At 57.2% G+C, this 24,584-nt stretch overlaps 1 protein-coding gene across 1 annotated transcript; it reads left to right on the plus strand.

Moving 5' to 3' along the window:
• The first annotated feature begins 6,299 nt into the window (after positions 1 to 6,299).
• MPP1 (MAGUK p55 scaffold protein 1) lies at positions 6,300 to 24,572 on the plus strand. Its single transcript, XM_075162202.1, has 12 exons — positions 6,300 to 6,557; positions 12,205 to 12,348; positions 12,687 to 12,765; positions 13,793 to 13,878; positions 15,037 to 15,105; positions 18,060 to 18,256; positions 18,530 to 18,636; positions 19,557 to 19,637; positions 20,204 to 20,284; positions 20,756 to 20,958; positions 21,594 to 21,668; positions 23,224 to 24,572. Exons 1-12 carry the CDS (start codon positions 6,456 to 6,458, stop codon positions 23,398 to 23,400), a joined length of 1,401 nt encoding a protein of 466 aa, XP_075018303.1. The 5' UTR covers positions 6,300 to 6,455; the 3' UTR covers positions 23,401 to 24,572.
• The last annotated feature ends 12 nt before the right edge of the window (positions 24,573 to 24,584 follow it).

The raw sequence follows: 24,584 nt of genomic DNA on the forward strand, positions 1-24,584 counted from the left end.
CTCTCCCAGGAATGGTGATGAGTAGGGTGACACTGGCTCTTGCCTCATGCCTCTCATGGGGTGGGGACCTTCCGGAACAACGGCCACCTCACAAAGGCCCGGAGTGCCCGATGAGCTCTGGAGCAGGCATGGGGTCATACAGCACTTCTCCTCCACAACAGTGGCAGTGTTGTCACCACTGCTGGCTCATCAGAGCCTGTGCCAACTCATCCCCAGCTCTGTGAGTCCTCCCTCTGTGGCGGGGGAGCTGGGCAGCCCCACAAACACCTCTGGCGTGGAGTGGAAAGCAGGGTTATGAGGGGGCTTTGGAGAATGGCGGAGGTCAGCCAGGTGCTGGCTGCCATCACAGTGGGATGGGTGGGGGTAGCTGTGCCAGCCCAGCAACAGCCAGCGATTGGCTTGTGAATTCCCATGGCGCCCCATCAGAGTCAGGTCCCATCAGCAGCCTCTGCTCACACCTATAAGAGATGCAGACTGGAGCAGCTCTGAGGAGAGCTCCGCCAGCAGCACTGGTGAGGACCCCAGGGCAGGCAGGGTAGTTGTGCAAGGAACGGCTGCTCTGAGCCACCCAGCTCCTGCCCACCCTTGGGTGCACTGGGCTGGCTGTTGTGCACACAGATGCTCTCCTCCACGGCCTGAGTCTGGAGGAAGCAGGGACATGCACTGCAGATCAGCCCGGTGGTGTGACCTATCCAGGAACACACACCAGTGGAGATCAGCAGCTGGTGTCTCAAACGAAGCAGGGCTGAAGAAAGCCTCATGCAACTGCTGGGCTCCACATTGCTGTACAAGGAGCCTTTGCTGGGGCCCTGGCAGTGATTACATTACAGCCCCAAGCAGGAGATGCAATCACCCTTTGGCTTAATTACATTCTGACAATAACCAGGCACAGATGTGAGGAGAGGCTGCCTGGCAAGTGCTGGCCAGAAGAGAGGAATTGGAGCCATAAGCTTCTCAAAGGGGAACACGCCTGCCTGGGACAGGGTAGCCTTCAGCCTGGGAGGACAAAACCTGCCACTTCGGGCCCTTCTCAAGGCAGCCTTCCTCAGCTCCAAGGCAACTACATCTCTCCTGAATGCAGTGGCCAATGCTGCACAAAGACAGCTGGCTGTAGTCTCTAGACTACCAGTACAGAGGAGCTTCCCAGGCATGGTGAAGGGCCTGATGGTAGAGAGAACAGAGCAGAGACATCAGCTCAGCCCCAAACAGCAGCTGGACTGTAAACAGAGACCTGCACACACTCGCTGAGGAACTGGCCCGGTCCCCCATGTTGATGCCCTTGGACAAGGCTAGACATCTGTACCCTCTGCCCATGGCTACCACTGCAGGCCAGGCTGGGCCTGACCAGCTGAAGCTTAAATACTCATCAGGGTGAGGGACTGATGGGGATTGGTCAAGAGCAGGGGGTTTTGGCAACACAAAATTGGTGAGAACCAAAAGCCCACCCAGGAGCTGGCTAAGACACAGGTTTAGTCAGTTGCACAGGACTGGCTGTCCCATATGGTCCTGGCTGCCTTGTTTCTCAGGGCTGGTACCCAGCTCTGCTTGGTGAAGCAGGGACACAGTCCCTGCCTGTACCAGTGAATGCTCAGGCTCATCCTGTCTCCAGAAACAGGCTGCTGTGTTGTGGCACATTTGTCCAGTGACACAGGGTTAGATCAGAGAAAAAGCTATGTACACCAGAGCCCCCTCTGGATCATTTTCAAAGAGGAAACAGGGCTGAAATCTCTGTTATCTGGTGTCTCCAGGAATCACATCCCTGCCATCCCTTTCTAGTATAGCCCAAGCAGAGATTATTTTGCAACCCAAAGTTTGTGAGGTGTTTCAATGCTGAGCCCCAGCCAGATAAGCCATGGGCCAGGGCTGCTTCTGAATCTGGCTTCTCCCGTGCTGGATGGAGAACACCCAGTATGCAGCCCCTACCTGAGCCAGACATGGAGGATGTATGCAGGTATTGCAGCTGGGCAGAGAGGCACCATTTTCAGAAAAAGTTGGCAGCACATAACAGAAACAGGCAGCAGCGTGCTGAAGAGAGCATCTGAGCAGGGACCACGGCCGACAGGGAGCAAAGCGAACTCAGGAAAGCACAGCTTAATTCCCAGCTCAGCCATGGAGCTAGGGCCAAACTGCTCACCGCCTCCTCCGTCTCAGTTTCCTCGTATGTGACCAAGAGGGAATGAACAGACTTAGATTTCCCTTTTGTGTCTGTCAGGTGTCTCTTGTCACATTTCTCCCTCCTACTACATATTCCACTATTAACTGCAGGGCTTCTCTCTGCTCTATGCCTCTCTTGCCTCCTACCCCACATTGTTACCAGCCTGTTTCTAAGCCGTGATTGCAAGAGGAGCCTGGAGCCAAGATGTCCTGCCTCCAGGATGTGCTCAGAGCAGCACGTTTCAAAGCCATGCCCCACGATCCCACTGTATGTCCATACTCCCCAACCTGCTCCCTCCAGGAGAGGTGAGGCTTGTTCTCGATAGGTACTCCTCCTCCCGGGCTGCCTCAGCAGCTGGATAAAGATGCTCCAAAGTGCTCTGCAGATCCTTCTTGGTCAGCCAGGCAGGGCTAGGGGAGATGATGGTCCAAGCAGCATCCTCCAGCCTAGTGGGCACATCTGTTGGTGCTGAATGCAGTCAGGCACCCCGGGACTTTTCTAGGCCTCTGACTTAGTCCATTATTTTCTCATCTAATCTGATTTTACAGGCTTTCCAGGGAACCCCGCAGACGAAGTCTGGGCCGCAGGACCCACTGTGCCCAGCTGCAAAACATGGCCCTCACAGCTGGCTGTCTTCTGCTCTTGGGACTGACTGCCCTGATCTTCTACCATCACTGCAAGCCTGTTGTGGGATTTGGTATACTACTTATACAGAACTTACTTAGGATTAGTAGCTAAATTTGCTGAAGCCTTAGGCCGCAAGCTGTGAACTTTCACCCAGATACACTGAACTTTTACCTAGTTGAGTAAAAGAAGGCCCCAGAGCTGGTTTGATGTGGAAGATAAGGAAGCAAGGAAGGCTACTACCATCATCAGCTCACAGCAACCTTAGAGATAAGAGAAGAAATGGCCTGCCTAGAGACAATGAAGGAACCCAATGAAGAACGGGAAGACCCCAGACCCTAATACTACTGGTCAGAACTGTCGTGTGAGGAGCAGGGAACTTAGATTGTAAGGGTATAATTGCCCAGGGATTTCTTTGTTCAGGGTCCCTCTTTGGAGGCACCCAGCTCAAGCTGCTCTGCATGTCAGATAAATAAATCACTTATTTACTCAGCAGATTGGCGACTTGTCTTTTTTGAGCAGGAACCTAGGGCCAAGCCCTGTTGACTGTGGCATAATTCCTGGCAGGTGGCATAATTCCCTCAACAAAGCCCAAGGCCACCTCCCAGCTGGGCAGTGTGAGGCTGAGCATAGGGCAGGAATTGGATCTGGAGCTACATGTGGATGATGCAGAAGACTCCAGCCAGGTGATCCCACATAAGTGCACACAGCTGCCACAGGAGAGGGACTTATGGGAAGAGCCTGCCCTGAGCAGCACTGACTGCCCACTCCAGCCATCTCTGAGTGGCAGATCCATGGGTTTCTGCCCCTTAATCCCCATCCATTTGACGTATCTGCTGTGGAGGAGAAAGGGGTGGGGAGCTAGCCCTACGGGGCAGTCCTGGGCTGGAGACCACTGCAAGAAGTTTCTTGGGAACTATGAGGTTTTTCAATGCTGGAGGGGTGGGCACAGTTGTGCCCCTTGTGATCTGGGAGCTCCCTGTCTACCCTGTTGGCCTCAGCCTGCAGCAGAGAAGGCATCCAGCAGCCCCGACTGGGGAATGCTCTTTGGGTGGACCCTCTCATCCTCTGTGTATGGGGATGTACAACTAGGCTTGCTCTTCCACTTGCTGTGCACGCAAGTAAAACCAGTTTGCACAGAGGGCACTGACTTTGTCCTGGGGCTGAAGTTCCTTATGGTGGCCCCAGAGCAAGGGAAGTGGCGTGTGTGTGTGTGGAGTGAAAGGGGCTGGATGCTGCACATGAGCAGGGAAGAAGGCCTGACCCTGCCTCAAAATACACTCAGATCCAAGAAAAAGGAGGGTTTCTAGTGTCTCTCTGCTCTCCCCAGTAGAGTTTTGCTGCAAGACTCAAACAGCTTCTGGGATCAGAGGGATTCGTTTTGGCAGCATCAGGCATGTGAAATCTGAGTCAGGATTGAACATCCGCGGATCTGCCACCAGCAAACCCCTTGAGGCGAGCAGCCCTGACTACTGCCTGTCCCACAAAGACCTCCTGGGAGCACGGCCCCTGGATCACATCCGACTCCCATCACTTCCTCGCAGTCACTAGGACATGTCTCTTCCGCAGGCACTTGCTGGTCCTGACTGTCAGACTATCTGAGCGACATGTGGTCTCACCTCTATGAGAACTCCCCATGGGCACTCCTGTACATCCTCCCCATCACCCTGCTACTTCTGCTGCTCCTCTGCTGCCTCATGTACATGTGTGTGTCACCCAGCATCTGGTGGTCCCTTTCTCTGGGGCAGGTTTGCTCCTCTTGGTCGTGCTGTCTGGGTTATAGCTCTGAAATCCCCACCGTCATGAGCAAGACGTGGCAGCGAGGAGGTGCACCTCTGGCCACCTGTGTAAGATGCAGCAAGAGAAGATTTACAAGGGAGGATGCTGACCGAAAGCTAGTCCCTAGTCTATGAGACCATAGTTAAAAGTAAGTTAAAAAAAAGCAGACAGGGCCCCAGAGCACAAAGCTTATATCAGAACTTTCCCCAAGTTTCCAGATCAGGGTGTCTGCTCAAGAAGTAAGCTTTCTGGCTCTGTTTGTGTACAAAGATGATGCATTCTCAGTGACACGGTCTGAATTCCCCTGTGGGATGTGTTGGGGGCAGAACCCCAGCACCCTTCCCGCCTCTGAGCACCCTTGTGAGTACCTTGTGAGGGGCAGGGCTTACTGCAGCAGAGCTCTCTCCTCGCTCCCTGTCCAGGCTGTGCTGCTGGGGCTCTTTCCTCCTGGCAGCGTTAGAGCAGCTGCCGGAGCTGGTCGCATCAGTGCCTGCAGCTCCCACACCTCCTCTTCCCTGCATCTCACAGCACTCTGGGCTTTCTGATAGCCCAGTCAGGAGTAGTTTTATTCCCACAAGGTAGGAGAAACTTGCTGTCAGAACAAGATGGATTTTTCTTTTCTTTTTCTTTTTCTCCTCCTCTTATTCCCCTGCTTTCCTGTTTCCTTTCTCTAGGGATTTACACCCTTCTTTTCCTTGTATTTCTTAGGGTAACTTTAGGCTGAGGCAACCTGGGGAACTCATCTAGCAGCAGTGTGGGAGTCCGGTGCAAGGAAACCTCAAAACCTCCAGGATCCCAGCGATGGTGTGAAAAATCTTTTCAATGATTATCTTAAAGAAGATTCCACCAGAATTAACTTCCCATCACCAAATAAAGCTCAGACTTCACCTGAGGCTCTGGCATCAGTAAGACTCATAGCGAGGGCACAAAAAGTTTGACAACAGCCCTTCGCACGACGCACAGCTCATGAATGCAGGGATCTGCCATCCAACCCGTAGCCATGCGAGTTGCAGGTGCACGAGGAGGTGGAAGACCCAGAACAGCACAAGGAGAACAGGGCTGTCCCTGCCTCAGCGCAAAGAAATCCCCAAGTCTCCTCACCTTGGAGGCATGCTGGAGGCCAGCACAACCCGCTCTGCACATGAGTGGGGCCCACGGATGACCGTCGGCTTGTGAGAGCCAGGTATGCACCAATGATGCTTTGAAGAGGTGCTCCCCATGTCCTTGTGGGGCCTCTGCCCTGGCTGTGAGGAGACAAAGGCTCTCTCAGATCCAGCCTCCTGCCCTGGTTTTGGCAACCACGTGAGCTGGTGTGAGGGGTGCAGCCAGCCCCCCCCGCAGAGACCCATGAACGCCCAGACTTGTCAGCACCCTCCCTGGCGTGCGCAGGCTAACAGCTCTGCTAGTGCTTGGGCACGCCCAGAGGCTGGCACGGGCCAGGGGCCGTTCCCAGCAGAGACACGGTAGGGACACTCTGTTTCACGGCGGAGAAGACCCCACGCGGGCAGCGAGGCGAGGCTATGAGTGGCAGCTGGCGGTGCTGAAGTGCCGCTTGTGCGGGGACGCCGTGCCCCATCCGTTCCACTTCAGGGACCGGCCCGCCCCACTCCCCGGCACCGCCGGGCGCTGGCTGCTCGGCTCCGACCCGGAGCCGGCGGGGGGACCCAGCGAGGACATAAGCACCCGTGCGCCGGCGCTGCCCACGGGGCCGGCGCCGGCCCTCCCCCGGCCGCGTGGCTCCGCCCGGCGCCGCGCCGCCGGCCCGCAGGCCTGCCCCCGCTGCCACACGGGCGGAGCGTGCGGGCAGCCCGCGGAGCTGCTGGAGCCGCGACAGGGCCGCTCTGTTGGAGCCAGCGGAACCGGCTGCAGCTGCTGGCGGCAGCGGCGGAGCGGCGGGATGACCCTCAAGTCGGGACGCAGCGCCAGCGCTGGCAGCATGCGAACGGCACTCTCCGACCTCTACCTGGAGCACCTCCTGCAGAACCGGGCCAAGCCCGAGGTGAGCGGCGGCTGGAGGGCAGCGCTGCCCTCCAGCCCCGATCCGCCCCCGCGGCGGCCCCGGCATCCCCAGGGAGAGCGCGCCCTTGCCTCCCCGCCCCCCTCCCCGCAGAGGCCGGGCAGGGAGCCCCGGCGTGCCTCCCCTTCCCCGCGGGCCCTTAGCCCAGCACCCTGCGCCCAGCTCAGGCCCAGCACGGAGCCCCCGGGGGTCCCCCTCCATCCTGTCCCTCCTGCACACGCAGGGCCCTTAAGGCAGAGACCCCACGGCGGGCAGGAGATGGACATCCAGATACGTGCCCTGTATGTGGCACTGCTGGTCCCCAACACCCCAGGAGTGGGGCTACTCGCTGGGGTACATGGGGCGCCTTGGGGGAATGGTCAGCCAGCGTGCCCGGCACACGTGCCCCTTCCGGGCAGGGAAGAAGGCGCTGGGTGGCGGGGAGGAAGGCTTCAGCATCCTGCCACGGAGGAGCTTGTGCTTGTTTTGCTGCAAAGTTGTAGCTGGTCTGAACTGGAACTGCCTGTCACATGAGCTGATTCAGCTGCTGAGCAACCTCCAGGTCCATAGCACACGCTGCAGGGGGGGTGGTGGTGGGTCTCGGCCCCAGAGAAGGAGGATGCAACCAGCCCTTCTCACACCTACCTCGGGGCAGGGAATGGGCCGGGAGGGCGCACGCACCCCACCTCCAGCGGAAGGAGAGCAGGCTGCACCAGTTGTCTTGGTTATGCTGGAAGGTCTCCTTCCCCAGCCAGTGTCGTTTGGGGTAGCTTGGGTGCAATGGAGGGAAGGTCAACAGTTCCTGGTGCTAAGCAGCTGGTGCTTTTCTCCCAGCAGAGATTCTCAACTTTGAACAGGAGTCCCTGACGGAGCCATGGCATAACGTGCCTGGGCTGAGGTTTCCTTGTGGCTGTGGGGAGCCTCTGAGAGCAGGGAAGAAATTTCCCTGAAGTGCTGTCCTTGACCCATCCTGTTGGACACTACAGCATCCAAAAGAGGCTTGTCAGATCTGTCCCACACCAGTGGTTCGTGCGCTTTTTATGGCTCAACCCTGGCAGAGTGCTTTAAAAAAAAAAGAAAAAAACTTTTAAAGCAAAGTGCCTGGATCAGGCAGCTGCTGAGAGGAGCTCTCCCATCCCTCTGCCTGCAGGATCCAGGCAGAGAACCTGCCTGGCTGCAGGCAGAGCAGGAATAAATCACCAATGGCAGCGGGGTATGGAAAATGTAGGAGCTGGCCTACAGCTCCCTGGCGTTACGGTATATTTATTCCAGTAGAGATAAAGAGAGAGATGGCGAACTGGGATCTGTCTGGGGCTTTTTAAGAGGAGCTCTGTGGGGTTATGTGTCCTGAGCTTGCCAGTTGCTCATGCGCTTGTCCCCGTGTTGCATGCGTGCAGAGACGGTGCTGGCCCATGGTGGCTGTGGGCCCCTTTGTGGGACAGTAGGGACATCGCCCAGCAGCAGCTCTTGGGAGGGGTGCTGGGACCGACTGGCTGCTCCTTGGCTGGAGTCAAACAAGGCAGCTGGGCGGTTTCTCTTCCCCATTTCCTCTGGGAGAGCCATGTGCTGGGAAGTCCCGTGCTGTGTTCCTCCCATAGCGGCAGGGCATGCAAACCCTTGGCGAGTGGAAGCTGTGTCATTGTTAGAAAACAAGCTGAAGTGGAGGAAGCCACTTGCTGTCTTCCCTTGAGCTCCACCACATGCCTGCATATTTTCTCCTTATCTCCCAACTGGCAAATACAGATTTACTAAAGAGGTGTGGGCTTTATTCCTAGCTGTGCACCTGGTTGGCAGGGTGACCTTGGGCATGTCCTCTTATCAGCCGTGACTCAGTTCCCCAGCTGTAAAATGGGCAGCGAATGTCATGTTTGGGAGTCTGGTGGAGGTTGCTGGGCCAGGACCTCTCTCACCAAATAGTGCCCCCAGCCTCCCTGCATACACCCATGGTGATTATAATGTGACGGGTGATGGTTCCTGGAGGGAGCTGGGATTTTGTTGCTCACTGTGGGCAGCGGAGCATGTCTCCCTGCCAGCCGAGAGGGTAGTCCTGGGGGATTCCAGCTCCAGGGTTCCCTCCTGCATCTGAGCTGCTGCACTTCGGGGCCCCACTTGGCAAAGCCAGCAGCATCTGACCCTTCTCCATGTGCTCGCCAGGGAGCCCTGCTCTTCCAAGGCTACCTGATATTGAAGTCTCTTGGTTAGAGCAGCAAGGAGAGCCCAGGAACCAAACCACCGAGCGTGCCCTTTGCATTATGGTGCTACTTTCCCCAAGTGCTGCTTCAGCCTCCTGCAAACAAGCTGTCCAGTTAATGTTTGATTTGCCCAGTGGCGTGCAGCCTGGCTGAGCCAGCGCAGCAGCAGGAGCAACCCTGGCAGACGACGCTGACCCCGCTGGGGGACAGGACGCCAAGCCCTGGGCTCCTCGATGAGGTTTGCTCCACACTCACTGAATTCCCTGTTGGCAAACACTGCCTGGGGAGCTGGTGCCCTTCCATCCAGGGAAGGAAAACCCCAGGGAAATCCAGGGTCTTGAGGAAAATGCAGGCAGGGAGCTGGGGTGCACCTCTTTGACCCATGGAGCTGGTGGATCCTCTGTGCATTGCCACCTGGAGCAGGATTTGTGCATGAGGATTTGTACCCTTGCCAGCCAGCTGCAAAGCACCCATAAGGCTGCTGGGTGCTGGGCAGAGCCGAGCAGCCCCAGCCCCCCAACCTCCTTGCCCCATGTTTGCCTGAAGGCTGGCCCCAGCAGTGACCAAGCCCAGGGCTGTGCAGAACCGGCAGTGGCTGGTAGCCACGGAGCCGGCTCTTAGCAGCACTCACAGATGTTTCCTGCAGAGTAGCACATAAGTAACAGCGTCTGGCCTGCTGCCAGCGTGACTCGAAAGGCTCTTGAGGTCACAGGCTACACTGGGCCAAGCTGGCCAAGAGCGTGATGGCTGCCAGGAGAGTGCAGGGTAAGTGATCTGGCCAGCTGGCTCACGTGCACGGAGCGTGAGAGCCGTGCACGTCTCCTGTCTCCAGCTTCTAGATGCCCAACACCGGGGCTGGAATCTGCCACCCTGTGGGTCCTGGTTCTCCTCGTGAGCTGACTGTTTTCCCATCCCCATCCACCGGCTGCCCAGTGTTGTTAGCAAAAGCCCAAGCCATCCCAGCGTGGCTCTGTTTGGGGCAGAAGGAGTTGCCAGAGGACCCTGCTGGGTTCAGAGCTGCCATTAAGTGACTGGTGGCCATCCCCAGGTACAGCAACGAGTCTCTGGTGACAAGGCTTGCTCTCTGGGAGTCACCAGGGTGACACTGGTGCTGCGTCAGCGTCAAGAGCTAGGTGTTTTCTCCAGCTCTCAGCAAAAAGCAAAGGTCAGGGCTGGGAGGCTCAGCTGGTGGGGATGGTGGGGACGGAAACTCCCAGCCCTTGGAGCAGACTGTGCTGTGTCGTGGGTCATTGGGCTCTGCTGAGCCTAGAGGTGTGAAGCTGAGGATTGCACAGTGTAATGCTTTCCCAAAGCATAACTAAGATAAGTGTGATCTCTGCTGACTCAAACCACCTCACGGGCACTTTGGCCTCAGGCAGGGCTGCAGAAGTTCCTCGTCCTCCTCTTCCTCCTCCCGCCTACTGGCACGGCAGAGCCGGGACAGCAGGCAGAGAGCCGAGGGCCAGCTCTAGGCACCTGCGCTGCTGGATCTGACCCTCTGCCCCACGAATGGCACAGCAGCATCGTGGTCTGCTGGGGCTGGCTAGCCAGGCTTGGGGGCTGCGAGTCACACTTCCTTCTACCCTGTGTGTCCTTGGCCCAGGCACTGCTCTGGGCTGGGATTCAGCCTCCTCCTCCATGCCGTTGGCAGCTGGAGCCCACGTGGTTGCCTTTTTCCTCTGAGGAGGAGGTTGGTTGACTCTCTTAGAAGCAGTTGGCTTAAAAATAAATCGCACATCTTCCCTGTCGCTGCAGCATGGGCACACGGCTCCTGGCGTCCTTCCTGCTCCGGCCCATCCCCGCCAGCGCCCTTTCGTGCCCGGCTCAATGCTGGTCCATCTCTCTCTGCCAGCGCCTCTCCCACTGGCCCGGCTAGCCCTGGCTCTGCCGCCCCTGCCTTTGGCTCCCTCCCTGCTTTCAGTCGTTGCACGGGGCTGGATCGCTGTCTCAGCCCAGCAGCACTCTGGCATATCCCTACCAAAGCTAATTTTGTTGTGGTTTAGTGCCATGGCTGCACCCCACCAGCAAATGCTCTTCACCCCAGTTGTACCTGCACGAACCTCCCTATAGCCTGGCTGGATCTCATCCCTTGGCGGCATGGGGCTGTAGCCTCTTCTCCACTCCAGGCTAGGTGTCTGCGGTGGGTGAGAGCCATCCAGGGTGGCAGGGTCAGGCTGCTGCTTCCCCAGCTGCCGGCATGGAGCCCCGGAGCCCAGCACCTGGTCGGGTATTGGCAAGTTGGTGTGCAGCAGGGAGAGGTGTTGGCTCTGCCTGGCTGGGCATGGCATGCTGCATTGCTGATGCAGGACTAAAGCCAGCGAGGACCTTGCTGGGTGTCCCTGCAGGTTTGCTGGCTGTGGCTCCCAACCTGGGCACTGCTGGGAGGGAGAGTGCAAGCTGCAAACTGGGCAGCAAAGCTGGCAGCCTGGTGTGGAGTGGGCAGCCAGGAGGGTTTGCTTTGCCTTGCAGGCTGGCGTGGGGATTTGAGCGTGCCGACAAGGCGGGCAGGGACTGCAGATCAAAGCTGGCATGGGTTTTGTTGGGCCAGCACCTATTTCGGAGAGGCACTGCACTTGGGGCCAAACGGGCGCATCTGCAAGCTGTGCAGAGATGTTGCCCAGCGTGCCCGAGGGGTTTAACAGGACTGCACCAGGCTTTTTCAGACTGGGAGGTGGCAGCTCACTTTGCAGTGTCCCTGTTGCATGGCAGGGCAGGTTTGGAGGTCTCTGCCTGGGACCCCATGCACTCGCCACCTGCCCTGGTGCCAGCACCTGCCGGAGACGAACAGAGGTTTCCCCATGGCTGAAAGCCCCTGTTTGGCTTCCCAGTGCCAGCCAGCACAAACTGGCCTGTAGCTGGGAGCTGGGGAGGGGAACGGGGAATTTCTGGCTGGCTTGGGAGCACATTGCCTTCAGTGCCTGGATGTGGATGTGGCTCTGCACTGTGTCGTTTGCCCATTGACGTAGATGAGGAAAGGTTGAACTTGCAAACTGAGCAAGAGCAGAGCCTGGCCCCAGGGGTGAGTCCCAAACTGCTCCGTTCACTCGGTGAAGCTGTCCTGGGCTTTATGTTCTGCAACAAGCCAGCTGTGGGCCAAGTGCTGCTGTGACACACAAGTAGTGTTTGGGACTTGTTGCTGCAGAAGATGATCAGCTGTGGACTCTTTTGGCTTCTGCTACCTATAGCTTTTCCAAAGTTTTCTTACCTCCTGTGTTTCCCGGGCTGGAAAACTGCAGATCAAGCCCGCATCTTCAAGGGTGAAGCTCTTTTGCTCTTTTTCTTTTCTTGCTTTTGCTGTCCTCTCCTCCAGCACATGAGTCTCTCCTCCCCCTGTGCCCCACATGCACCCCAGGCACCCTAACACAGTGGAGTAGCTCAGCCCCACAGTGGGGAGCCAGCACTCCCAGGCCCTGTTCAGGTGGAGCCCCTAAATGCTGGTTTTTGTTTTGCCCCAACAGGCCATCACTCAGTCCCCGAACGCCATGACTGAGGACATTTTTACCAATGGCTCAGCGACTCTGGGCAGCCCATCCCACAGCAACGGCCGTGAGGTGCGGAAGATACGCCTTGTCCAGTTTGAGAAGGTCACGGAGGAGCCCATGGTGAGAGCTGGCAACATCCTAAGGCCTGGTGGCACCCAGGGGGGCAGAGGGGCAGGTAGAGCCATGCGAACGGCCTGGCCTTGGGGGAAGCAGGAGATTGCTGGAGACCTCAGCTACAGGAAGAGGGTGCTGGATCCTGCCTCCTGACTGGGGACCCGGAGTGAGCCCCACCAAAGGTGACACTTGTGCCAAGAGGAGCTGCAGCAGGCTGTGCCAAGCAGGGGGCTTCCCCCCAGCCACTGCACAGCCCACCGTGGACATGGGCCTGGAGAGGACTTTGGTGAGAGCACGGGAGCTCTCCCCTCCAGTGAGCAGTCATGGATTTTCCTATCTTGCAGGGAATCACACTGAAGCTCAACGACAAGCAGAGCTGCATGGTGGCCAGGATCTTCCATGGGGGCATGATTCACAGGCAAGGTAATGAGGCCATCGTAGAGGCAGTGTATGGGGTGCATGTCTGCAGCTGGTTTCTTTCCGTGCAGAGATAAGGCAGCCGCGCTAGCGCTGCTGGCTTTCCCCTGTGACGTGGACATCTGTGTCTGTTCCTCCACTAGTAATATGTCAGGAACTCAGGACTTGCTGGTGTCTCTGCATGATTGTCATGTTAATACACTGGAGGCTTTAGGGAGAAATGAAGGGTTGGGGGAAGGGCTCTTCCAAAAAGGAACCAGAGACCGTCTGTCTCTGTCTCGTGATGAGGTCACTGTAACAAGAGATGGATCATACCCCAGAGGCTGTGGGGGAAGCTCTTCCCGTTCCTAAAGTGCACAGGTGGGACAGGCTTGCTGTGGATTGGCTCTGCAGACCAAAAGAAGGTGCCAAAAGAAATCAATAGGTGCTATTTTCTGGTTTTGGATCTTGCCAAGGGGGCATGGAAATGAGATGTTCTGTCCTTAGAAGATGCCCCTTTTCCAGCCTTGGACCCAAAGGGGAAGTCTGGGCTTACCGCTGCGAAAATAACCCAGGAGCCATTCCAATAACGCTACTGGAGCCTGATTTATAGCAGGATATCTGAGGCTGTAATCTGGCTGGGTATATAAACTGAAAACACACGAAGTCAAGAATGATTGTGTTAAGGGCCCTGTAAGGAGGCTGTCATTTGGCTTCAGGTGAGGTACTTGGGGTTGGGTTTGAATAACTCTGAAACAGGTGCTTTGACCAGTCTAAAGCGCTGAAGGACACACAGTGGAAAGCAACCTGATGATCTTCAGATAGCATGAAGTGTGTGTATTGGGTGGAGGAGGAAGAATTCATTCCCCTTGTGCTTTAGTCCTATGTGCTTAGGTGACATGTGTGGCTCCACAAGCATTGCCCAGGCAGACACCGCAGTGTCCTGGCCTCAGCTTGCCCAGGGGGTCGGGAGGCTGCTGGAGCTGTGTAGTTTGGGTTTGGTGAGCGGCTCTTGTCCAGTCCTGCATTTTCATGTTTCTCCCATTGCTGGCAGGCTCCCTTCACGTGGGTGATGAAATCATAGAAATCAATGGGCAGAGTGTGAGCAACCACTCAGTTGACCAGCTGCAGAAGATGCTGGTAGGTATTTGTGTTTGACAGGGCTGTTCCCCAGGAAGGACCCCTTTGGCCTGCAGATGTGCATGGAGTACCCTGGCAGGAGCCAGGGCCACTGTGCCAAGTCTCTGTATGCAGCCTTGGTGTTCTGTGCTTGCTGCTTGATTCTGGCCTCCTGAGAGCAGCAGCGAAGGCTGTTGGCTGGGTCCCTGACATGTGCTGATGTGTGTGGGGCTTAGAAACCACTTCTGCTTGCCGAGGCTGGTGTACAGCTCCAGCCCAGGGGCTGGCTGCTCTTGCAGACCTGAGCCTCTCCTGCAGGTCACCTTGGTGCCATTTTCCTGCTGCTGAGGTCACAGTGATCCTGCCAGGCCCTTGCTAGAGACAGCTTTGGACAGGGTCTCAGAACTCCCGTGGGTTCAGACACTGAGGCCATTCTGATGCATGCCCAACATGTGGGACCTGGCTGGAGGGACGTGGTAGTGGTGCTGGGGACACCCACCAGCTGCCTAAGCAGGAGGCCTGGCCCTGCTGCAGTGCCATGGTCCTCTCCTGCCTGGTGGCAGGACATCCCTACTCCAGACAGCAGGACCAAGGAGGAACTTGTCTTGTCTGCCTCCCGAGAAGGGCGATTGGCCCAGGAGGCCCCTGCAAGCCTCCAAATGTGGTTGTCCCCATGGGACCATGTAGGTCTTATGAAGCACGTGGGGCAACAGTGCATGTGGCCTGTGACAGGCAAAGGAGTGCTGTGCCTCTGGTGTCACCAGGAGGGCAGGAGCGAGAGGCCAGCATGGAGGGGACAGGTGGAGGGGACCTGGCAGAACCAGCCTCTCCTCCCAGGCTCCTCACTGGGGCAGCCAGGCCAAAGATGATACAGATCTCCATGTTCATTCTGGTGATGCTTAGCAGTGCCCACTGTTGTGGGGGTGTTGGTGTCCCCCCATGGGAGTGGGACAAGCACGACAAAGCTGTGCTGCCACAGCTCTTAGTCCAGCTCCAGCAGAACTGTTTCTGGCCAGGCTGTGGTGTCCCCCCAGCATCACAGTGTGGCTGGGAGCACCCAGGAGCCTTGCCTTTGCGGGTCCTGGCACTCAGCAGCTCCCTGCACAGGTTGCTGCTGTCAGGCTGCCTCCAGGCACCACCTCCTCCAACCCTTCTTTCTCCCCTTCCTTTGTTCACTAGAAAGAAACCAAGGGGATGGTCTCGATAAAAGTCATTCCCAACCAACAAAGCCGCATCCCTGCTCTCCAGGTAAGTGCAGCCTCCAGACCCGCGGGCTGTGCTGGGACATGGCTGTGGGGCCGGGTGGGACCAGAGCAAACCACAGGGGACCAGCGCTGGGGAGAGAGCTGTGCTGAGGCCGGGGAAGGACAAGGGGATGGCTGCCCAGTCACCTTGCCTGAGCTGCTGGAGGATGAAGGGACGTGTTGTGTGCTTACGTTGCTGCAAACGAGCAGATTTTTGCCCTGTGTGGATGTATTTACCCAATGTGTATGTAGGAACATGGGCTGGGGGTGCCTGAGCCACAGCGGTACATGTGCGCAGTGTTTGGTGATGCAAAAGCAGCAACGTGTGCACACCAGGAAGCGCAAGTTTCCCGCCACCTTCATAGCCGCGGCCGTTAGAGCCACATCCCCGTTACAGGGCCACAGCAGCACCTCCAGGTGCAGCACTGGGCTCTCACTGCTCCCTGCGTCACTGATGCCCAGTGCATCAGCCGCAAGGAGGGTGACGTAGGTCCGGATGCCGCCAGCACGCTTGTGAGCAGCGAGTGGGAGGAAGGAAGCAGTGGGGGAGAGGAAGGCAGCTCCTTGTGCCTGCTGCCACTGCCAGGGTGGGGGTGACGTGCTGTGGCAGGGGGTGACACCTGCCTGGCTTTGCCTTTGGAGTCCTGCTGTGGCCGAAATACTGAGGATAGCGGGGAGAGCTGGCTCCTCTGCCAAGATTTCAGTGCATGGTGGCTTTTGACTTTAAAGACCAGGGCTTCTCATGCTGGAGCCTTCTTAGTACCTGGGCTTCCAGCCCCAGGCAGGCAAATAGCTTGCATTTGGAGCTGGCCCTTTGCAGTCTGTGGGTGATGCCTGGAGCTGTCTGATGCTAGCTTCTAATTGGTGTAAGGGAGGGTCTTTCCAAAAGTGACCTGGCTATGTCTGGCTTGGGGTACCAAGGCTGCGAGAGCAGAGGGCTCCAGGCAGGTGCCTGGGCAGTGCTTGCTGTGTGTCCCTTGTGTGTTTGTGTTGATGACCAGCTTCCTGGTGTCAGTGAGTGCTTTCAAAGCAAGCATCAGTCCTCATCCTGAAAGGAGATTCCACTTTTGTTGTCTTCCATTGTGAGAGATCTCATGTCACAGCTTGATCCATATGCTCTGGTTTTCTGGCAGTGAAAGGGAACCTGTTTGTGTCCTGCTGGCCCTGTGCCTCCAGCAGCACTGCTGAAGGAGGACATACTGTGGGAAATTGTTTTAATGTGGAACAAGGACAGCATGGTCTACCGTACCCAGGGAGGATGACTTTCCAGGCCCTGCCTATCACATATGAGGATAGGACATAGGCATCACCCCATGTGAATCCCTTTGTCCGCTTGCTACGTGCTGCATTTCTGGAATAAATAACTTGATAGCGTTGTGCTCAGGGGAAGCCTGCATTAGTGCGAGCATGAGGCTGGGTCTGATATAGTGCTGCTTCCTCTGTAGAAGGATCTCCTGCCAGTGGCATGACTGCTGGGCAGCCCCAGGCACGCTGCCCAGCACCCTCCTGAGTGGTCACAGAAGTCTCAAGCAACAGGGAGCACTCGTGATCTGTGGGAGAGCCTGCAGGACTTCGCACCATGACTGGGGACTTCCAGCAGCCTCAGGCCCACAGGACAAAAAAACCCAGGAGGGGAACAAGGGCAATGTGAGGTCTGTGCTTAGCCACAGCCTTACTTTGTTCCCTAAATGCTGCCTTTCACTCCCCATCCTCCATAGCCTGCCTTGCCCCCAGCCTAGTCCTGACCTGGTCCTGATCTTGCTGGCTTTGCTGGCCAGAGACAATTGCAGCTGCAGCAGGGTTTCAGATGAGAAACCATTCATCCAGGCATGGAGAGCGAGCGGCAGTGCAGAAAACGCTGGGTGCACGTGCATGGTCTGCTCTCCTCCCCGGGATAGGTGACCCTCATCCATCCTGTTGCTCTCTGATGGTCTGTTCTTCCTGAACAGCCTGCCTGGAAAACAAGGTCTGTGTGTGAAAGCCACATGCCGTTTCTCTCATGACCTTGCAAAGATGCTCGGGGGCAGCAAGAGCCCAGGGGTGCCTGCTGGCTTCAGGAGGGCTTGAGGCCAGGGGAGGGCAGTGGGGTGGGCTGTAGACTCCCTCCCAAAGAGCTGAGCAAGCAGAAGGGATAGGGAAAGGCCACTTTCTCATGCCTCCCTGGTCCCCAGGGCCTCCCCAGCCCCAGGAGTGTGACACAGTGGCCTTGGAAGCAGCAGCAGCTCATTTCCAGTTGCAGCTGTGATGAACGTAATGTTGCAAGAGTAGCTGATGCTGAAGAGGCCAGAACAGACCCAGGCAGGAATGGACATGACACCACAGCCTTGGTTCTCCGAAGGCCCCGTGCCATGCAGGGGAGTGCCCAGTGCTGGGGAGAGGCCAGGGCACAGCAGCTGGGGATTGAGATGTGGCCTTCCCTCGGGTCCCCAGGACATGGGATTCCAGGGTGCTCCATTGCGATGGCTCTTCTCTGCTCACCCCTCTGCAGACCCCAGTTGCTGTGCACCATGTTGGTCCAGGTGGTGGGACTCATGTCCAGCTGGCTCGGCTCACCAGCACTGTGCAGCACCTGGGAGACTGCAGAGCGGCTACATGTCATGGTTCGAGCACCAGCTGTGGGGCATGCAGGCCTGCCTAGAGGCAGCAGCCATTTCACTGGCTCCCAGTAGAGCCAAGATGCTGTCCTCCTCCCTCCCTCCCTCACCCACCAGCACGTCTCACTGCAGCCTCATGCCCAAGAGCTTCCCCCAAGGCTTTGTGCATATCCTTTCTCCCCCCGCAGCCTCGTGGGGCCTGGAAAGCAGCAGGGACTGGGGTCCCTCCTGGAGCAGGGACCTTGTGCCTAGAGCTGGCTCTGCAGTCGCTGCTGGGGGATGCAATGTGGGGCCGGGAGCTGGACACGACCAAGTTCAGCCACCCTGCATGGTCATGCTGACTCTGGCCTGCTCTCTTTTGCAGATGTTCATGAGGGCACAGTTTGACTACGACCCCAAAAAAGACAACCTGATCCCCTGCAAGGAAGCAGGGCTGAAGTTTCAGACCGGCGATGTGATTCAAATCATAAACAAGGATGACAGCAACTGGTGGCAGGGCCGGGTGGAGGGCTCCTGCATCGAGTCGGCAGGACTCATCCCTTCTCCGGAGCTGCAGGAGTGGTAGGTCCCTGGATTTGGCCAGAAGGGCTGAATTTGGGAGTGGAGGCGGGAACTGTGATCATATGCTACCAGTAGCATGACCGTTGTTGGGTAACACCAGCATCACTGCTGGGAAAAGGAGGCAAATGTCCCCTTCATCTGCCACAGGGTGAGCCTTTACCTGTCCTAGCAGCTACCCTGCTCCTCTTGCCCTTGAATGTCTGAGGGACAATCCTGCTTCTCGCCCAGGGCTTGGGGTGACAGCTGGACCATGGTGGTGTCCTCTCTCGGCAGGCGTGTGGCGAGCATCACCCAGTCCAGTCAGAGTGAATCCCCAAGCTGTAGCCCCTTTGGGAAGAAGAAGAAGTGCAAAGATAAATACCTGGCCAAGCACAGCTCAAGTAAGTGTGAGCAGGGCAATGGGCTCCCGAGCCCTGGCCATCGCTTCTGCCTCTGGGCAGGGGCGGGTCTGTCCTCCATGAGAGACCAAATGGCCCAGCTGTGTTGGCAGTGGGACCTCGGGAGGATACCCCTCAGCTGTCAGCTTTTTTGAGTCCCTCCTCCAAAGTCCTCGTACTCCTCAGGTGGCCACAGCTGTATCCCTGTGCAGCTCTGTACAGGGCTGGTTCATGCAGGAGCCAGGCACTGGGCACCCATGCTCTCCTGTGGTGACAATCCCTGGCACTCCTGGCCCCAAGCTCCTTGGGAGGTCAGGCTCCCAGGCCTTCAAACCCCGCAGGCTGCTGAACACAGGGCAGGTGGTGGCCTTGCTGCTGCTCAGCAATTAGGGAGCAGCCCGAACTGCTCCCCACAGCTGCCAAGCCATGTCCCTGGTAGGGCAGCTGCCCATGCAAATGCCCCGTGCTAAGCATGCCCTGAGCCAGCAGAGGTGGGTGCCTGAGGACGTGCTGGCTCCTAGCCCGGCCTGCAGCTCCAACCAGCAACAAACAAGGCTGTAAATCAGCAAGATAAATAAAGCTCCCCCAGCAACAAGCTCCCTGGAAGTGTCCTGCCGCCTCCCCACCCAGCTCCCAGGTCCTACTGTCCTGAGCAGAATTACTGAGCAAGAGCAGCCCTGGCTTCAACTTCGGCAGCTGCTGGTCGAGCTCCCCAGCACGTCCTCCACACCTCACATGCTGCTTGCTGCTGAGGCTACTGCCCTTTTCCTGGAGCAGCCAAACAGGGATGAGCTCCCAGCTCAGTCCTGATCACTCCCTCCATTTTGCCCAAGGACTTGTCTTCGGTCTGACGAGCATGCGGTCCTGCTGCTGCGGCTGAGCCAGCTCTGACCACTTGCTGTCTTGTTTCTCCTCCACCCCAGTTTTTGACCAGCTGGATGTGGTTTCATATGAGGAGGTGGTGAGGCTGCCTGCCTTCAAGAGGAAGACTCTGGTGCTCATCGGTAGGTCCTGCCCCAGGCATCCCCGGAGCACAGGGGCTGCGTGCGGTGGGTCCTGGGGGGAACCGGGACTGGACAGGGACTGCTTCAAAACCTAGCAAGCTCTGGGGAGCCTTTCTTTTGCCTGCAGTGGTCACCAAGCAGGCTGACCTCCTCCATGCAGCATTGTGCGTGGTCTGGCACCTGCATTGCAATGCTGAGGTAGAGTTAATTCAGTAGTTTCCAGCTCATAAGCATCCTTATGGATAATTTTTACTGAAAGCAGCTCTGGTCTATGCAGCTGCAACAAAGCAAGGACTCCCATGCTGTGGGTACTGAGCACTTATCCGTGGACACTGTGGGCACAGGCAGCCCACACAGCCCAGCTGTGCTGGCTGCTTAGCAGGCACCGGTCCCATCTTCCACTGGGGCTGGAGGTGAGCATGCCCAGGGCAGGGAGAAGAAGACACCTGGGCAAGGCCCCAGGAGCTCTGCAGCTTTCCTTAGACCCAGAGCTGCAGAGGGGCCCCAGAATCTCCTGCCAGGCTTCTCTGAGCCCGCCTCCAGCATCCATCCCTCCTTCTCTGCAGGGGCCAGCGGTGTGGGCCGTAGCCACATCAAGAATGCTCTGCTCAGCAACAACCCGGAGAAGTTCATGTATCCACCCCCATGTAAGTACCCAGCCAGGGTGGAGGGCAGAGCACAAGGTGCGTTTCCTCTCACCTCCTTGAGCTAGGACCTTCTGACAGCAGATGGGAGGTGGGGAGATGTTCCTCCAGCACCACCAAGCCCCTGATGTCAGAGGCCACCACGCAGGGCACTGTAGGGCCTCCCTGCCATGGGCTGAACCTACCCACAGATGGCTGCAAGGCTGCTATGGCCCGCATTGCAGAGACACCTCACTCTTCACATCCCAATGGCTCTCCTCGGGCTGGCTGAGTTCCCTACTTGTCCCAGGCAGGAAGGAGTCGAAAGGGGATTAGTACAGCCTAGCCTTGAGGTACACAGGCCCTCCGTGCCCTAGCCCCACGCTCAAAAAGGGAAGGCAAGATGCCCAGGTCACCCAGAGCGGGGGCTGCCTCCTCCGCTCTGTTCCCTAGTCCTTCTCGGGGCCAGCACTCACTATCTCCCTCCCTCCCCAGACACCACACGCCCCCAGAAGAAGAATGAGGTGGACGGGAAGGACTACTACTTTGTCTCCACTGAGGAGATGACCCGGGACATCTCAGCCAACGAGTTCCTGGAGTTTGGAAGCTACCAGGGGAACATGTTTGGCACCAAATTTGAAACAGTGCACAAGATCCACCAGCAGAACAAAGTTGCTATTTTGGACGTCGAGCCCCAGGTAGGGAGCAGGGGAAGGGGTGGGCAGGACGGGGGCTGCCACTGATTAATTACCTGTGTGGTGGCTGTGACTGTCCCTGCCTTTCCAGTGCACTGCCCACCTGCCCTTCCCCCCAAAAAAAAGCTAGGGAGTGCTGGGGTGGCATTTCCATTCCCAAGACATGGGTGCAGTGAGGGTATTCCCCATCACAGCAAGCACCTGGCTGTGACAGCAAGGCCAGGGCCAGGCTGCTGTGGGAGTGGGGGTGCAGGCCCCAGCACAGGCTCCGCACAGGGACCATTTCCCCTCTCTGACACCAAGCACGTGGGTGCTGCTTTGCAAAGTGGCGGTTGTGTCCAGTAGCTAGCCCAGAGCAGGGCTGGGGATGCCCTTACATTCTTCCCCATGAGGTGCAGGGGAAGCCATGCTGGGACCCCTGCTACAGCTTCACCCAACTACCCCTGCATCACCCGACTACCCCCAGGCTCAGGAGTCCACCCAGAGAGCCCATGGCCCCAGACTAGGGGTGGCCCCTTTAGCCTACCATTGCGTCACGGGCACCATCGCACCCTGGCTGGGGAGCAGCGTGGGGTAATGGGGGACAGCTCCCACCGTGAGGAATGGCCACACTCTGGTAACCACCCCTCTCTCCACAGACCCTGAAGATCGTCCGCACGGCCGAGCTCTCCCCGTTCATAGTCTTCATTGCCCCAACAGACAAGGCAGAGCAGGTGGGTGGCAGGGTGCCGAGGTTGAGTCCCCCTCTGGCCAGGTTTGCCTGCCCATGGCAGGGGGGCAAGGAGCCCGCTGCAGCAGCCCAGGACTCTCTCCCTGTTCCACATCAGCTTCTTCCTGTCTGCATTGATTTTTGTGGTCCAGGAGAGCACTGGTGCCACAGTTAATTCAGACAGCGCCAAGCACCGCCACACGCTGCCATTTCCTGGGAAGACCCCGATGCAGGGAGCAGTGCTGCCTACCCTGACTTGCCACAGCCTGGACCAGCTCCCCTGAGGGCTAACCTCTGCAGGGAGACAGGAAGCAATGGGAGAACAGGGAAACCCACAGAGCTGTGCTCCTCCTGGACTCATGGCCAGCCAAGGCTACTTCTCCCAACCTATTAATTTGGGGTTCGTAAAGCTTAGGATACAGATAGTTTGCAGGAAGGATATTTATGCAGCCTTCAGAGCAAGCATTGCACAAGCATTTAGAGGCACGTTAACCTGTAGAGGATTGTAAAACCAGGTGCAGCAGGCTGAGGGGGGGAAAGGGGAGTGAAACGGGGGGCAAGTGTCAGAGCAGAAAGGGCAGTTAGGCAGGCTGCTGCCCCCACCTCCATGCCTCATCACCCACCGCTGCCTCCAGACAGAGGAATTAACTCCTGCCGCAGTGGGCAGGGCCAGCCCCACTGGTGCAGGCACTATATATAGCTAGCTGCGGCAGCTCAGGTAACTGCTTACTAGAAGGGATGCAGCAGAGCGAAGATGTGACCCAGCAGAGCTCACATGACCCAGGCACACTGCTTATTGCTCTCCCCTCTCCACCCCCAAGAGCTGCCAGGCAAGACACAGCAGAACTGCAGCAAGCAAGCACAGCACCCCAAGCTCATCTCCGCCCCGAGGCACAGAAGCAGGGAGCCACCTGTGTTTCAAGCTCCATTAGGGAGATACGTGGAAATCAGTCTGGACTTCGCTGTTGAGGGCACAGCTGCCCACAGGGACACACTCCTGGGATGCCCCTGCTAGCTGAGGAAGTGTCCAGACTAGCCACACTGGCAGGAGGGGGCAGGCCGCTTTGCTTTTACTATGAAGAAATTTAACTCGCAGCCAAAACCAGAAGAGGGAGGCTGGTACAGCTCTGCCAGGCAGCGCTGTTCTGGTCAAAAGCCAGTGGGGAGTGACCATCCTGCAGGGATCCTACCTTGAAACCAGCCTTAGGCCTTCAGCTGGCTACACTGCATAGCGTAGTAATGAGCAGCCTGCTGCTCAGTGAACCTTCTCCTCCCAGGGAGCTGCCACAAAGCATTTTAAAGATAAATACGAGACCAAGCAGGTCTGGCCTCACTGTAGCAGGTAACCTGATGCTCCCAGCATTGCATACAAGTCCAGCAAAACTCCCAGAGATTGGACAACAGCTCCTAGCTTGTCAGACAAGCTGCAGGGATGCTCTGTGCTCTGATACTTAGCAACCAGTTGAGTTGTTTTGGTGGTGGGAGGGAGTTTGCCTGTTGGGGTGGGCTGTGAAATCCCCCTTCTCAGCCTCCTGAGCACTTTCTGCCATTTCTTGCAGTCAGAGGCTTTGCAGCAGCTCCGGAAGGATTCAGAGAGCATCCGAAGCCGATACGCACACTACTTCGACCTCTCGTTGGTCAACAATGGGGTGGAAGAAAGCCTCCAGCTGCTGCAGGAAGCCTTTGAGCAGGCCTGCAGCTCTCCACAGTGGGTGCCCGTCTCCTGGGTCTACTGAGAGGGCATCCGAACCCAGCCGCTTCTCATCAACCATCCTGCAGCCATGGGGAGAAACCTTCTCCTCAGCTCCCCCTCATCCACACACAGCCCAGCACAACTCCGTTCCTCTGCTGCTCCACAGACATGGTCTCAATTGGTTGACACACACACACACAGAGGGTCTCCAGACCTCCTCTCTCAGGGGAACGCAGGACAGACTGCCCAAGGGACACCACCTCCCACAGCATTGCAAGGCAGTGGTAAAGTTAGTGGCTATAGCAGAGCCCAGGGCATTAGCTCAGAGCACAGCTCCCCACCTCACTGGGCAAGGGAAAGCACAGTCCTGCTGTAGCACCTGGCTGATCTCTGCATTGGTCCCAAGGCAAGTGGTAGAGCAGAGGCTTTCCAGGCATATGTCCCCTGCCATTGTAGGAGCGCACTCTACGCCATAAACACCTTGAAAGCTGTCCACAAGCTTTGGAGGCTTCACACAGACCACACCAGAGTTCTACATCCAAGGGTTTCCCCTCACAAATGGGGAAGAGCAGAAAAAGGCGAGCATGGATTTGACGAAGATGAAGCATGCCACCCCCAAGCAGGTCTCGCCCTGCGTTCTGAGGTTGGAGTTTTCTGATCCACCCTGTGCCACTGTAGTTGTAACAACTCACTGTATTTAAATTCTCACCATGCAGCTTGGATTGTTACCGCCTGGCCGAAGAAACTCGGCAGCAGCTGAAGAAGTCCCACACACCAAACCCGAGGGACAGTTCAATGGGTAAATTAGATCCAGCCACAAGTATCTGTTGCATGCAGTAGAAACAGTGTCTCTACAAAGATCATCCACACGTGTTTTCCAGAGTCTAGGGTGCCTCACGCACTGTATGCAAACATAAAAGCCACCCACACAAAGGTGTTCCTTCTTCTGCAGGAGTGTACTGACGCACAAGCCCCACCATGACCATGTCTAGGAAGCATCACTATGGCTCCTCGGCAAACGATAGTCATCATTTAGGTGAAAGAATCTCATTTGTATGTTCAGCAGTCAGCTAGGGGAAAGGGGAAGGGGGTTAAGAAGTCTTGCGCAATTTTTTAAGGATGCCAAAAATAAAATCTGTTGATGTGCAATAGGGACCTTTGTTCTCATCCACTGCAGGGAAACAATAAGCAGCAATAAACATGTGCTGAAACATTGCTGTGACTGGT

Source organism: Calonectris borealis, chromosome 13 (assembly GCF_964195595.1).
Source record: "Calonectris borealis chromosome 13, bCalBor7.hap1.2, whole genome shotgun sequence".
Lineage (NCBI taxonomy): Eukaryota > Metazoa > Chordata > Aves > Procellariiformes > Procellariidae > Calonectris > Calonectris borealis.